Source organism: Nipponia nippon, unplaced genomic scaffold (assembly GCF_047370975.1).
Source record: "Nipponia nippon isolate SJK-2023a ecotype South Korea unplaced genomic scaffold, ASM4737097v1 scaffold_8, whole genome shotgun sequence".
NCBI classification, from domain to species: Eukaryota; Metazoa; Chordata; class Aves; order Pelecaniformes; family Threskiornithidae; genus Nipponia; species Nipponia nippon.
Genome location: NW_028262402.1, coordinates 7081528 through 7096986, shown reverse-complemented (window position 1 = coordinate 7096986; position 15459 = coordinate 7081528). Strand labels below are relative to the sequence as shown.

Here is a 15459-nt window from a genome sequence, read left to right as displayed (position 1 = left end):
TCTATTACCAGAAAATAGTGAGTGAGGCAGGAAGTTCTGAAAGATTCTTCTACTTTCTGTTAAGATACTCCTACTGTCTGTTAAGTATCTTTATGAAACAAATGTTAAGAAATAAACCCATACGTGACTTGCCCCACTCCATGTCCATTAGGAAGTAGATGAGTTCTTACATAGAAACAAAAGGGCTGTCATTCTGAAAAGCAGTATATAATTGGACGGTGAGGTAGGAGGCTGTCTTTAGGAAAATGAGGGTTCCCTGGAATGTGCTCAGATATAATATCTGTACTAATCCTGGGGATATAGCAGACCATCAGAATGAACCTAGATTTTTATAGGATGATAATCTAAACTGTGTAGTAGGAATGAGCCATATTAGTAACTCTATGAGCAAGTTAAAACAGTAGCTACTAACACAAATTTGGGAATAAGTTTTATTTTTGTCTGCTCTAATATGACTTGTTTCTGAAGCATTCAGAACTTGCTATTTGGAGTTTTCAGTAAGTTTATATACTTTGTTAAAGAAGATCTATGCAACACAAACTGCTTCAGTATGAACCATTAGGTCAGCAGTCATAGTATCAAGATTGTTCTGAAGGCCGAAAGTAAACAGCACATGGTTTGACAGCTGATTTATGAAGTTATTTTGGATGCTTTGTTTTTGATCAACCTTAATGAAAACCTGATTAAGTTCGTGTTTGTTAATGACAGAGTAACTTCAGAGATGACGTATTAGTTCTTCTTTATACTTGGTCCCAGATAGTACTCTGCTCTTGTGGTCAAGTTGCTTCACATGACTGTAATACTCAAGTAAGAGCTCTTACTAAAGATCTAGTTGAGCATGTTAGATTATACACTGCTGGACCACATTCAGCTGTCAACAAAAGTGCTAAATTTTATGTCAGTTACTTTTCTATAGCCCTGTTAATGGGAAAAGAGTTTGGATACTGATGTGGTTAGAAAATGTGTATATCCATAATTTACTTATATTCATATATGCACATAAATGTTCTTAGGTTTTTATTCAGCTTTTTGAAGTTACATCTTAACTCTTCTGGTGTCTTTTTTGTAAAATACTGTAGGTATGTGGGCAAAGATTATTCTTCCGCCCAGGAACAAATGGAAGATGACATGAAAGCGTACTATAGTCAGAACAGTACAGTGTCACCAGCTCAGTCTCTGAGCGTTGGGCAACTTGTTGCAGTACATGCTGAAGAAGATGCCTGGTTGCGTGCTCGGATAATTTCTCTAGAAGACAACAAAATAAAGGCAAGCAATTACTTCTTTTGGCACTTGGAGAAAGACTTGAAACAATCTTGCTTTTTAGATACACAGTCAATTCCTAAATATGCTGCGCTAGCATTCTCTCCTTTCTTGCCCTGAAGTACTTCTATTTTCAGTTATATGAGAAATTAAGACTTTTTTGAAGTTATGTGATTGCCAAAATTAAATGGTCTTTCAGGTTTTTTTCCGTAAATAGTTTGAGTTTTGGGGTTTTGTTTTGTGTTTTATATGGGGCTGGGCCCTATAGCACTTCTGTACTGAAAACGTGCCTTTCATAGTCTTAGGAGGAATGGGTGTAGTAGCACTATTTTTGTGAAGGATTGTTGGGTTTAGAGCAGTGTCAAGGACATAGCTTGCCTCTAATTTCTCTCTAATGACAGCTATCAGCCAAAAGACTACTGCTTTATTGCAGCATTTGCTGATTATCCTCTGACACAATGTTCAGACTCCCTTTTCAGTGTTTGGTATGCAGACATTTTGCATGATAGAGTTTAGAAAAAACTTGTAAAAAGACCTGTCAAAGCGTTCCTTCTCTCACTTTAGCTCCAATTATTTGCTGCCAATCAGCAGTTTCCCTACTGGTTTCCTGCATGGACTGTGGTATTTGTATCAAAGTTACTATAAACATAAATCAAAATGATTCTCTTAATGCTGTAAAAACAAAAGGCAAAACATAGAATGGAACTTAAGTGTTATTTGACTTTTCAACACTTTCAAAACTTTACAAATAAAAATTGCCGCTTTATTACATTTCTTCATGTGGTTTGACATAATGTGGTGAGTCCTTCCAGCACTGTTCCTATTAAGAGCTGAGATTCTGTGGAACAGTTGGAGAGGATGGTTTTACAGAGATCTTGAGAAGAAGGCTTTCCCTGAAAACTCTGAACATTCAAGCAGTGAAATAAACATGAGATTAATGGCATTATATAGCACTAAATTAGTGAAAAGTGATTTGTCTGTGGCTGCACAGAGAATGTGGTAACTGAATACATTTTCCCTAGACTCAAGAAAACATTTACAATTATGTTCATGATCTTATGCTTTTATTCCCTTTTCCGTTATCAGGTATGCTATGTTGATCATGGCTTCAGTGAGTTTGTTGAAAGCAACAGTGTGTACAAACTACAGAAACAGTTCCATTCACTTCCATTTCAAGCTGCAAAATGTAAACTGGCAGGTAAGAGAAAGCCAGTGTTGACTACACAGCTTGCATTTGCACAATTTATGGATTGAAGCATCTCAGTCTGGGAGTTTTAATCCTGGTTTGTAATAACAATATGTATGTTAGATTTTGTCCAAGACAGCTAGTCTAAGCAGACACAGGTAGGCATGGAAAGAAGGAAAAGGAAGGAAGGATGGATGTGAAGGAGAGTTTTCTAAAGAAGCCTTGATATTAGAAGACCTTGATATCCAGTCTCTCTGTAATGGAGCTTAGTTGTTTCTGCACTTAGCTTGGATGTCATTGTCCCTTTAATATATGCGAGCCTAAAGAAATACAAGGAGACATTTGCTGTTGTGTGAAGCAATGTACTAGCACAACTCCTTTTTCCACAAATGAGGCACATGTGTTGTGGCCGGGTCAGGCAATATTCCTAAATATGATCCTCTTTACTTATTTTAAAGTGATCCTTCCCCTTTCAGTACTTGCATACTTACGTGCTTCATTGACTCTGCTGGAAATTATTTACCTTCCTAAAACTGGTAGGCATTTCTAACTTTTAAAAAATATTTTATTTTAAATATATAAAATTGCCATGAATGAGCTTTTTGTTTGCTTGTTTAAGATTTGGATACATTCCTTTTTTCTCACACGTTTGCCTTGACCCTTTCTGAAGAGGATCTTTTTCTCCCCTTCTCCCCCCCAAAGATGGCTTTCTGTGTTAAAAAGGTGGAAATTAAGCAGAATGCAAGTAGGGGTGCAGTACAACTTTGCTGGTACATCCTGATTCTTGGAAAGATTCCTGTTGCAAACACAGACCTGGTTATGATCTTTCCCTTCAAATACAGTGATACATAAAAAGTATGGTGTGTCTTACAGGGCTGGAAGTCTTCTGTGATGATCCTGTCCTAGTAAAGACTGTGGAATTGCAGACATGCTCCAAGATATTTGCTGTGGAAATACTGGAAAAGAGTGATATTCCTCTTCTTGTTCTCTATGACACTTCCGGAGAAGACGACATCAATATCAATGCTACTTGCCTGAAGGCGTTGTATGACAAGTCCCTTGAACTGCACCTACAGGTACCATTTTCCTGTTTCTTTCTTAATTCATTAAAAATCATTGACTGCTAAGGTCTTGGATGGACAAAAAACAGTACTCAGAAATTTGCTAAGTTTGTGTGTATGTTTTTCCCCCCTTTCTTGTCAAAATCTTACCATTGCAGGTAGATGCACTATATACAAATGTCAGAGTAACCAGCGTTTTCTCTGATGGAAGCCTGTATTGCCAAGTGCCATCTAAAGGCTTGTCTAGACTTTCTGAAATCTTGCAGAAAATAGAAGACTACTTCCATTACAAGGTAGGTTCTGTGGTGAGAGGCAGTGAAGTTGTGTAGCCTTTCTTCAGACTGTACCAATCATTTTCCTTGCACGTAAGTTCAAGTTTCTGAGGTAGCCTGTAGACTATTCAAAAAGGCTATAAATTCTCTTCCTAGTTGTTTGGGGTGCATCCTTCAGCATGGAAAGTGTCTTTTGATGCTTTCTTTTTCACAAGCCGTCTCTAAGGCTTCAGTAACTGCTTGTAACTTTCCTTGAATAGTTAGAACAGTAACAATATGGCTCATAATGGGAAGCTTCCAGTGGAAACTGCATCAGATTGGTATAAAGCCTGTGGAGATATTGCCATATTTTTCTTCTGGAAGTTTTGCTTACATGATAGAGTTGAGGTGCGTAAACAGCCTGGCCCACAGCACACCCTGCAAAGTGACAATAAAAGCAGTGTAACCAAAGTCTGTTCTTTTTAACCTCACTTCCTTGGAGATTTGATGGCTTTGATCTGATCTGCTGCATATCTTGTCCTTGTACCCTTAGCTTTTGAATGTTGTGGCTAATTTCAACTAGAACTGATGTGTAGGAGGCGTTTCCAAAAGTCTTCAGTTACTTTAAAATAGGCATGCGGCAGAGAAGTCTGACATTCCACCAGCCATTTACAGACACATGCAACAACCCTTACTAGACTCAAGAGAATGTATATAAAAGAGAAGAAATCTTAAGAGAATCTAATTTGTTCAAAATTCAACTGAGCCTTAGAGAATAAAACCATGACAAGCATGTCCTTGAAGATCCTGTTAGAAGTGCTGCTTGTGAAACTACTCTGTCAAGGTGTTTTTAGGTATAGAAGTTGAGCTTTAAACTGTTCTGGAACACACACCATCTGAAAATACTTTATTTTCAACAAGTGTCAGTTATCAAGATTTAGTTTCAAGCAAGCTAAACACTGAAGGAAGGCGTATAGAACCCTGAAAAGTTTAGCAACACAAAGGCAGGCAGCCAGACAGATATTTCAAAAGTTCAGATTATCTGGACAGAGTGTATGTTAGGTTCTTGTTGCTGTCAAAGAGAGACCTTGACATTCAGAATCTTTTAATACCAGTCTTTATATGGGGGTAAAAGAAGCAATCTTGACTTTGCAGCTTATCCTGAGGGCATTTATTTTGCCTGAGAATTTAAACAAACTAAGGTGTTGATGGGTCTTCAAGTGGAGTTTCTTCATGCTTTTTATAGTGTAGCCATTGTCTTGTTATGTTATTTCGGATCGTCATGGTGAATGTCACCCCCATGGGACTTTCATTTGAGTCACTAGTTTGGTTTGTTAAATATCTCAACAAATTATGTATTCTAGAATATAAGGTAGGAGCTTCTTCAGTTGTCTGTCACAGCTCTAAAATGCTCTGGCTTTTCAGAACATTAAAGTAATGGTCGGTGATTTCATATTCTGTGTTTCCAAATGCGGCTTTTTGCCCCTGGCACTTTATATTCTCTGTTTCCCCGTAAGATACGCAGCTTGGCATTAAAGTTTTACTGATGGGGGAAGCTTAAAACAATGTGATAAGAAATGCTTCTGAGGCTGGAAAGAGACTTTATGTTTGAAACAGAGCTTTTGCTTCTCAGAACTGTTTATTCCATGTGTGATTTTTGAAATTGTTAGTTGGTGCCAGATAGTAATAGCTCCAAGCTTTTTAACTTCTGTTTTTATATTTGCAGCAGACATCTGAGTTTAATGTATCACTACCTTTCTGTGGCAAAATCTGCTTGTTTCCTTCCAAAGGAAAATGGGCACGTGTAGAGGTAAGAAGTATTCAAAGAACAGCTACGGTTTTCACACATAGAAATGGCTCTTCTTTTTGTTCACCTAAATCTGAAGCCTTAGTTTCCATGAAACTTCTTATAGTATATGTGTCACTCTTGTGTTTTTAACCTCAAAATGATGCTCTTGCTTTCTTCTTTCAGATAAGAATTATTCACACTAGACGAGCACTTGATGTACAGTTCATGGACACTGGAACAGTTGCAACTGTAAAAGTATCAGAGCTTAGAGAAATCCCACCACAATTCCTGAGAGAAGTAATTGCAATACCTCCTCAGGTATAAAGACATGTTAAAGCTAACCTATGCTAGATCTCTTGGCAGGTTTGTAGTGCTGCTACTTCAAGGTTTATGTAATTAAATTTTAGTTTGTTTAATAGCATTCAACACTGGAGTGTATTTCATTTTGCATCTTTGCCTGAAATAAATCATAATGTAGTCCTGTGTATCGACAGGATGTTGTGTTTGTGGAATGGTACTGGTTTTGCATGTTCATCTATCTCTTTCTGTTTGTCATACGTTATTGAGTCTGTCAGCGTTAATGGAGTTTCTGTGAATAGAAAATTGCAGACTAATTTCCATATTACTAAATTATACCTTGTGTACTTAATTGTGTTCTTAGGCTATAAAATGCTGCCTAGCAGATCTGCCTCCTAACACTGGCATGTGGACTCCAGATGCTGTACTGTGGCTGAGAGACACTGTAATGAATTGTCCTGAATTTAGCATGAAGGTAAATAGTCAAAATGCCTTTGTGACTTGAGATCCATAGGTGTTTGGAAAGAGCATCGAAAGAACAACTCTAGAAGCTTAACCACTCATCAAATTGATTTTTGTTATAGAAGTTTAAAAGTTTGTAGTCGGCTCTTGGACATGAATTCTATACAAAGTCCTTCTCTTAGGACATTTGGCATAAAAGCTTCTCTTTTCCCCTCAAGAATTTAGCAAATTTCACATTAGCCTTTCACATTTTGCTGTCCCAGTCCAAATATGCAGCTAGAGTTATTTTACCAACTGATAAGAAACAAATGCAGTTGTTAATGTTTCACCACATAAAAAGATACAACGGTTGAGTTCATCTTAAATTATTTTTATGCCTCTTGTAAGCACAGGTTTTTCTCCTCCTGATCTTGGAAAGCAGCTTTATTTTTTGTTTGCTTTTTCTAACTCAGTGTGATTTAGTATATGCTATTGTATACTTAGAATTTCTGTTATCTTTGAGATAAAATTATTTCCACTTGCAATGTATCCTATCCAGTTTAATTAACTGAAAACACCCTTCTAAAGGAAATCTATTACTAGCTACACACTAAACAAAGCTAATTTCCTCTTAAAAATCTGATTCCAGATACTGTCACAGCACTTTGAAATAGTATTTTGTAGCTTTCTTTTACCTTTTTGCTTGCTTTAACACTGGAGACTGTATAGTTAAAACATAGCTCCTCTAGTTTGGGACTTATGACTGTTGCATCTGGCTTTTCTAAACATTCTCTTTCAAGATAGGTTGAGTCTGGTACTAATTTTTGCTTGATTAAATAATAGACGACAGATGTATTCTTTAATTGTGGAAAGTTTTTATTCCTGGCTAGGCAAATAACAGAATAATCTGTAAAGAATGTTATATACTTTGTCAAATTAAAATTTCCGTGCTTTACTATCAATAATGCTAGCATATCTAATGTTAAATAGGAAATATTTTTATGTTGGCGCTTGAAAATTACGCGTGATACAAACATGGAAGCTTTTTTCATCTTTATTTTTTTCCCATCCTTAATTTACTAGGCTTCATCTCCCATAATGAAGAGAATTTTGAAGGATTAAGTGTTAATATTTAATAGCATTACTTAGTTGTTTAGATCCGTATGCACACTGGCTATTGTTCCCCTGAAAAGTAGAATTGTACACGTAGTACGGAGATTGAACCTGCTGGGCAGAACAAAACTCAAGTCAAGCCTTGTATTTGCTTTACATTAGTGGAACAGATGCAAATGCTCTTTTTAGCTGCTGCGAATTGATTACTATCCACCAACTTCATTAACATACTTGAGAGAACCTTGAAAATACTTCTGTGCATATAGGATGCAATGAACTGTTGCTGCTTTTCTGTTAACGGCTTTAGTCTACTATACAGAATCAGATGTGCGTTTAATAGTTATTAACTGGCAGTTAAACTGTATTTTGTTTTCCAAGGTGGTTAAACAGGATGGTTCAAAGGGAATTGCACACGTTTACTTGTTTGCTCCAGAGAATTTCCCAGACATGGATCATAGCGTCAATCGACAGATCAAAAATGCAGACTTGTGGAAGCATCAGAAAGATGTTTTCTTGAGTGTTACACCCAGTGGGACTAGCTCCACAAAAGCGACAGGTGATGGTGTTTCAGCTCTGCGGTTAACTAGTGGAAGGCTAGAGAAGAGTTTCTCTGATTCAGCCAGAGAACCCAGCAGTGCAGTGTCTACCATCGACATGCCTCCACCTCTACCCTTGTCAAAGACTGGTGAGCTCATGGATGTCTATGTCTCAGTGGCCTGCCATCCAGGTCACTTTATTCTCCAGCCTTGGAAAGAGCTACATAATCTGGAAGCCCTTATGGAAGAAATGATCTTGTACTACAGCAGGGCAGAAGAGAAAGCTGTGAACATTGAAAAAAACAAGCTGTATGCAGCTAAAATTGAAAATCAGTAAGTACATACTTAAACTAAAAACAAAATCTTTGAAGGCAAGCTTAGCTCTGCTAAGCTAGGCAAGCCTAGCTCTGCTTTGTCCGCATTGTTAACAAGGTGGCAGATGTCCAATGATAGCTGAGAGATTAAGGGGGTAAATGAGGTTGCAGTCTCTTCATGCTTTCAGATTGTAGTTGGAAGAGTTGACTTCTATTCAGATAATACCAGATCTGGGAAGTCTGAGACATGTTGGTTAATTCTTTTATTCGTGTATTATTTTTCTGGTGCCTTGACAGTGTGTGAATATGAATTAAAATTGTCTATTCTTGTTCTCCCCCTTTTTAGGTGGTACAGGGTCATAATAAAAGGAATTCTTAGAAATGGGTTTTTGTCAGTATATGAACTGGACTACGGTAAACATGAGTTTGTCAGCATAGAGAAAGTACAGCCACTCGTGGATACATTCAGAAAACTACCTTTCCAAGCTATAACAGCTCAGCTTGCAGGTAGGTAGTAAGCATTTACGATTTTTTTTGTTAAAGTCTTACATGAGTGGGGATACCAAATGAACAGAAATGTAAAGTGGACAAAGCCAAAGGTTAGTGATGTAATTGTTTTTTGCTAAAGTAAGCATGTACCTGCTTGCAAAAACATGCTTAATGCATGCATGTTCATCAAAATAGCTCTGCTTTTCTTTTTGACATAGGTGGTGATGGTTCTGTTTTATTATTTGTTTATTTTAATGCAGGACTTTCAGTTACCATCTATAAAACTTGAAGATTGCTTAAACTTTCCCAGCAGCTTCTTTTCATTGTCATAAATATTTATCATTTAGTATGTGGGATGTCTAATATACAAAGGACACAGGGAAATCAAAACTAAATGGTTTTTGGATCCTTAAATATAACCGATTATGAAGTGTGAAAGTTATGATGTATCTGTTGATAAGAACTTATGTTCTGATTATCCTAATCTACATAAAGTTAGGATCTAGATACTGAGTTTCTGGAGAAGTTTTTCTTACATATCTTGCCCCTATTGTAATTTACTGTTTTCTAGTCCCTATTTGGAATCCAAAGTTGCCCGAAATATATTGGTGTTCTCAAACAGACGAACAAAAAAAACTCGGCAAGGGGGGTGGCGGCTTTCAACAGACTTAAGTAAGATTAATTTCCTTGAGAATATGGAGCACAGAGAGTCTGCATACATCTGATAGAATAAAAAAAAATAAAACTTGATCTCTCCTTGCTGTCGTTTCTTTCCTTTTCCAAATTTTTCTTTCGTTTCTGCATTGCTTTCAGATGTATGCGTCTCTTCTTATTCAGTTGCTGCTTTCTGCCACTGTTTGGTCAGCACTAGTCTAGACTTCAGTTACAGAACATACTTGTCTGAAGCGACAGGCCACGGAGTTGGTGCTCTGATCATAGGTTGCCTTCTGTGAATCTGCTTTCCTGCATAGCCTCCATGTGACCTTGGAGGTTGCTTTAAACTAGTGATGATGGATGTGTTACCGACAGGCTGGGGTCCTAGGAGTGCAGTGCTGAAATGAAGCTGATTTCTAGCTGTGTCTGTCTGCTGGGGTAGTACAGGATCCAGCTGAGCAAGCCTGCAAGTCATCCAGTTTTCCTGCTGCACAGAATCCCAAGTAGCTAGTTAAGTTGGCCTCTGAGCTGCTTCATATTGTCAAAGCAGGCCAGCTGTTCCCGGAAGACCGGTAACTATTGTCTTGCTATTCTTCCACTTTTTTCTCTCTTTTTTTCATGTCTGCTACCTCTCAATCTCTGGTCTATTTTCTTGTAAAATCCCATTTGCTTCCCCACCAGCCTTTCCTAGCATTAATTACCCTTTCTTAACTGTTGGTGAACTGTTGACTTCTCATTCCTTCTGTAACCCGCAAGGAGCTGTGTTCCTGTGTTGTCCTGTCCTATCAGCAGCAAGCTGCTGCTAATAGTAAAAGCAAAGTGTTGTCACTTTACTGTTTTGCTTCTTTTATCCATAAGTTGTTGTTCAGGTATTCGTGCATGATATTTGAGCCCCTTGTGTCTAGATGCCGTACACCAGCGGTGGACTGGGGAGACTGAATTCCAAGTCTGCAGAAGCCACTTCTTTCTTGGTGGATTACAGCCATATTCAAAAACCTGTTTGGGTTCTAGCATCACATCCCTGAGCAGACTTGACTTTGTGGGATGCTGCTTTCAAAAAAATAGCAGCAGTTGTGAGGCATTAAGGTGGCGTTTCTCTTCATTTCTGCTCTCTACAGATCTAGTTTGGGACTTGAAGGTTTGGTAGATGTTTTAGTAGCTGATGGTGCTTTGAGATGAAGAAAACTTAATCTAAAGCAAGGCCAAGAGGACAAATAATTTCAGCAACCTTCAGGCAGAAGACAAAGAAATAGTTTGTTTTGAAAGAATCTTTAGTTTCCTTTTTGTCGTGTTTCCTAATATGCCTTGATCGGGTATGGCAGCTGATATACTTTGAATTACTCAGTGAGTCAGTGCATTTGCCTTTCACTTCTGCAAACTTGTCCGTATCTTTAGACTTCAAGAAAAAATAAATGTCCTAGTCTCTGTAATAATTAAGCTTGTTTGTGTAGGGGATGAGTGAGCTTGTGTTTCTTTTTCTAGAGTTAAACTGCATTCAGTAGCACTTGAACATCTGTTTTCTCAAGTATTTAAACTCCCCACACTACTTTATAAACGTAATCATTCAGATTGGTCTAGTCTATAAATGACCTTCTGTTTTGCTTTACATCTGTCCTAGGAGTGAAAAACCAGCAGTGGTCAGAAGAAGCATCAATAGTGTTTCGGAATCTTGTAGAGAAGAAACCCTTGGTGGCGCAGATACAGGCAGTTAATGAAAGCACTAACTCTTGGGATCGAAAAATAGTGACTTTTCTCGTGGACACATCTCTTCCAGATACTGATATATGGATTCATGATTTTGTGTCTCAAAGTCTTGTGGAATTTTCAAAGGATGATTAATCACCACTTCTGAAATGTAGCAGCTCAGATTCTTCAGCAATAAAATAAGTAACAGGCTTTGAAGAGAAGTATAACTACTATATGGCCTTGAAGACATAAAGGGGATAAAATTGAAAAATCTGTGTTCTGTGAAAAGGCTTTGTTTAACAAGTTTGGGTTCTGTTGGCTTCAGTTGACTTTCTGAAAATTTGCACTTTGTTTACCATTGTAATGCTAGAATGTTTGCGAGAAAATATTGAAAAAGTTATTTATCAATAAAACAATGTTGACTTTTGTCCTTGTGATCTTTCCCTAATTTTGGGGCGCTTTTTATCATAGCTGTTACTCAGAGCCATTACTGGGTACTCCTCCCTTTTTCTTTAGCATTTTTGTTACTTGGGAAACATGGAAGCAGTCCTCAATATTTCTGAGCTTAGTGTCAGAGACTTGCATTATTGGTGGGGTTCACCCCCTTCCTTAATTTCATAAGAGTTGAGTAGTTGAAAGTGCCTTGTTTGGGAGACTGCATTTGTGGGGCTTAACTTTCACAGAAGGGTGTGCATTTTGTGTGCTTACTAGTCTGCTTGCTGTTCTGTAGCAATGATACCACTTTTCTGAATTCTCCACTCCCCTCCTCACCCCACCCCCTGACCGGTTGCTAAATTCAAGGCATTCCTTTCCCTCTTTGTTGATAGCTCGTTTTCGTGTATGCTTCTGAGAAACTTTCAAGGACTGCTGCTCCCTGGAGACAGGAGCAAGCAATGTCCTATAAGTACATGGATCAGCGCTTGAAGTCCTCTGAACACAGTATTTTTGGCCTACTTTAGAGCCTACTTTATTTTTGGCATTAGAAGTATTTAGAGGAGGTGTAGACATGATTATATTTTATAGTCTGCTGCCTAGATTTGAATTTGCTTGCCATAGTCTACCCAGTGAATGCCAGCAGAAGGAATTTTTCTGCTGTGCATAGCTATATAATCTTTCTAGTAATATACAAGCTGAGCTAAGAAATTTGGCCAGCATGCTGTCTGCACCGGTAGAGGAGACTGGACAGAAAGGGAACTATGACTTGAAAGGTGAAGTGCGTACGTATGTAACATTAGGATGGGAGAAAGAGAATGCACGCAAATACTCTGAGTAAACAAGCTGTTTAAGCATGTAAGACTTACATTTGCACCCTCTCAGTCTAATTCTGGTGTAGTTCTGGAGAAGGTCTGAGCTAAGCAGCAAGTAGTCCTCTTGAAGTCTGGCACGTGTCTCTCTGTCCAGACTGTACACAGGGTGTAGCAGAGCCCTTACGCACAGGGCGAGCAGTGATAAACTAACAAACTGCTAAGCTAATGCAAATTGCAAGTGAACATGGTCTTGTCCATATTTCAGTATGCTGAGATGAGACTCTTAAGTGTACTTGTTGAGAGAGAAGTTACGTTAATGCCCGAGATGCTCGTATTTTTCCATATTAATCAATTTCTCCTTCCTGAGCTGCCACTGCAGAGAAGGTGAAGAATGCAGGTGAAGGACTCAATGTGATGATGAACTGCTGTAGCATAAACTTCCATGCAGAAGCTTCCTTCTGTGTAGGACTGCTTCTGAGCCCAAAAATCTGAATGGTGCAGGTAATTAGGATGAGACAAGCACTTTCCTGAGCTCCTGAAGAGAGTGAGAGTTTTCCTGTGTGTCACCTTCATCCGCGGTCTTCCGAAGTTTGATGGCTTGTTAATTGATAATTGTAACGGCATGGGGTGTTCTGCTGGAACTGTTTTGAAGTGTGCCCGGTTGTGTGAGAAACGCCCGTGCTGTGATGGCATCCTTTGAGGCCTGGGGGTCTGCTGTTGGCCAGTAGTTGCTTTGTGCCTGTGAACTGATGGAGCAGGCTTTGGGACTCTGCACTTGTAGTATTAGGGGAAAGAGCCTGGCAGATGTTCAAGAGACTCAAGATGCTTTTAAGCTTGTTGTCTGCTCCTTCTGGAGCATGCCTCACCCTCTCCTTGGTTGGTGGTGGCTGCTCCAGACTCTAAAAAGCCCAGATCAGACATAAGGACAATATTCATCCAGTTTCATGCATTTGCACAGCTTGGTACTGGAGTTTGCATAGGCTGCCTTGTATGTTGGTAAAACAGAGTGCAGCCTTACTGATCAGCAAACCCAAGAGGACGGCTCTCCATCTGGTGAATCGTTTTATGCAGGCATTGAGCATGCACCCAACCCAAAGCCAGTAACTCAATGCTGTGTGCGGTTTATATGCTGCATCCAGAGGCTGCACTGAGATGTCTCCCTGTCTTCATACCCACTATACAGTACCACCCCTGACTTAAGCAGCTCCATTACTAGCCCATTATGCTACAGGTACTCTGCTGTTACTTACTCACTTACCTACTATCTTCTTACGCTGATGGTGACTTCAGTTGCAGAGCTATGATTTTACACTTGCTTTTAATGTTACTTTTTTACCCCACTGACCAGCCTGTAAGATTCTCTGGTACACTTGCTAACTGACCTGCTAGTGCTATTGGAGTACATTTTCTGCTCTGGCTTTGAAAAATGTGCAGAAGGTGTTGGCTGTACACAATATCGAACACTTCGAGTTTGTTGAAGTTCCTGATCCGTGAAGCAGTTAGCATAATTAGTAGTTGGTAGTTAGTCTGCTGTCCCTAGGAGGCACTAGACCTGCCTGCTCTGTGTAGGTTGTTCATTCACACAGAACGCTGCCTGGTTTTTTACTTCGGTTTTTCGGCAGTCTCTTGTTTGGGGTTTGCAGTGAATGGTTTCTCTGCTTTCACGAATGCACGACACCTCGCCGGGCGTGCTTCCACGGCACGTGTCCGAATTGAGAAGGTGGTGGAGTTACTGTTTCACGTCATCTTTCCATTCCGATGGCTATTAGAAGGGCCTTCACAGGAGTCCTGCATGCAGTCCTGGGCACTGTCCTACAAGAAATACGTGGATTAATTACAGAGAATCCAGATGAAAGCAAAAACAATGAAAGTCTAGAAAACCTGGCTTAAATACAAGGATGTGTAGTTAGTCTGGATAGGGGAAGGCTAAGGAAGGAATGGAACACTTTCAAAAGTTTTCACTGAAAAAGAATCTGGTTTTATATGTAGGGAAAATAAGACACGTAAGGGCTTGAATTGCAGAAAGGTAAGTTTAGGTTAGGTGTTAGGCAATCTTTATAAAGAGAGGGGGAGAGCCTGAAAATACACGGGAACTCCAGTTTCATGATAAATGCCAAAACCGGGTAGGATGCATCTGCAGAAGCCCAGCTGATTCTCCCTTGGGATGCGGAGGTGGAGTGTGCAATTCTTGGCACCCCACCCAAAATTACTTTCCAGCCAGAAAAAGGGAATGCAGCATTGTTAGACATGTTTTGTGGATCATCGTGAATTTTATGAACTGGAAAATGAGCATTCATTACACAGGGAAAACAGATGACACTGTAATAATTAAAAAAACAAAGCAGATCTCTTACTTTCCCAAGGCCATGAACAATAAGCACTTTCAAACCACCTCTTTTCTGTTTATTCCATCTCAGCTGTATTTTGTTAAGTTTACAATGTTTATCGGTTTTCATATCCCAGTATGTTCACCCTGGGTCATTTTGAGGAACTCTGTTTGCTCAGAGAAACACAAGAACCCTGTTTGCCATCCCAAAATGAGTTCCTGTCTCCAAGGTTTCCACTCCTGGACTACCCTTTCCCTAGTCGGGGAGATTTTTGTTGCAAAACTCTTTTGCCTCTGTTTTCACCGCACTCGTCCTTTGTTTGCACAGTTGCTGTGCACCAGGCAAACCTTTCAGAGCCGAGATTCTCGTGTGCTGATTGTGTTAGACGCGAAAAGTGAAGAAGAACCATGCAATGAAAAAAACCCTCGCTTTAAACCTTCATAATGCCTGAAAGCTTCCTTTTGCGTTCTTTTCATTGCTGATACTTTCAGACTGGAAGCCTTGAACAGGAGAACTGTCCTGCTCTCTGAGGTGAGAACTTGGCTAGGGCAAGAGGAGCCGGTGACCTGAGCGGACACACTTCAAGTGTGCCGAGCCATTGCCTTGAGAGCTGCTGTGAAGAGGGGATGAGGTGTAGCTGGAGCGAGCAGTCCTTGGCGTCTTGCCAACAAAGGGCCGCAAAGTGTGTTACCTGCAGCATTCGTTACTGCAGCGTGTCATGGTAGACAGCTAAAAAAGAAGCATCACTGGTACTTACACTGAAAACGAATGTGCTGAGAAGCTGGGTTCGTGTCTTTCCTGATGGAGA

General features: G+C 39.5%; 1 protein-coding gene across 11 annotated transcripts in view; it reads left to right on the top strand.

Moving 5' to 3' along the window:
- Positions 1–11504, top strand: part of TDRD7 (tudor domain containing 7) — a 42217-nt gene extending 30713 nt beyond the window's left edge. For 10 of the 11 annotated variants that reach the window (XM_087742388.1, XM_087742386.1, XM_087742387.1 and 7 more), the window contains 10 exons: positions 1080–1266; positions 2347–2458; positions 3320–3522; positions 3666–3800; positions 5485–5568; positions 5731–5865; positions 6209–6319; positions 7777–8267; positions 8595–8755; positions 11010–11504. In XM_087742388.1, the coding sequence (XP_087598514.1) occupies positions 1080–1266; positions 2347–2458; positions 3320–3522; positions 3666–3800; positions 5485–5568; positions 5731–5865; positions 6209–6319; positions 7777–8267; positions 8595–8755; positions 11010–11230 (1840 nt within the window). In that variant the 3' untranslated portion in view covers positions 11231–11504. The remainder of the gene's footprint in view (positions 1–1079; positions 1267–2346; positions 2459–3319; positions 3523–3665; positions 3801–5484; positions 5569–5730; positions 5866–6208; positions 6320–7776; positions 8268–8594; positions 8756–11009) is intronic. The other variant, XM_087742393.1, reaches the window with a different exon arrangement.
- The last annotated feature ends 3955 nt before the right edge of the window (positions 11505–15459 follow it).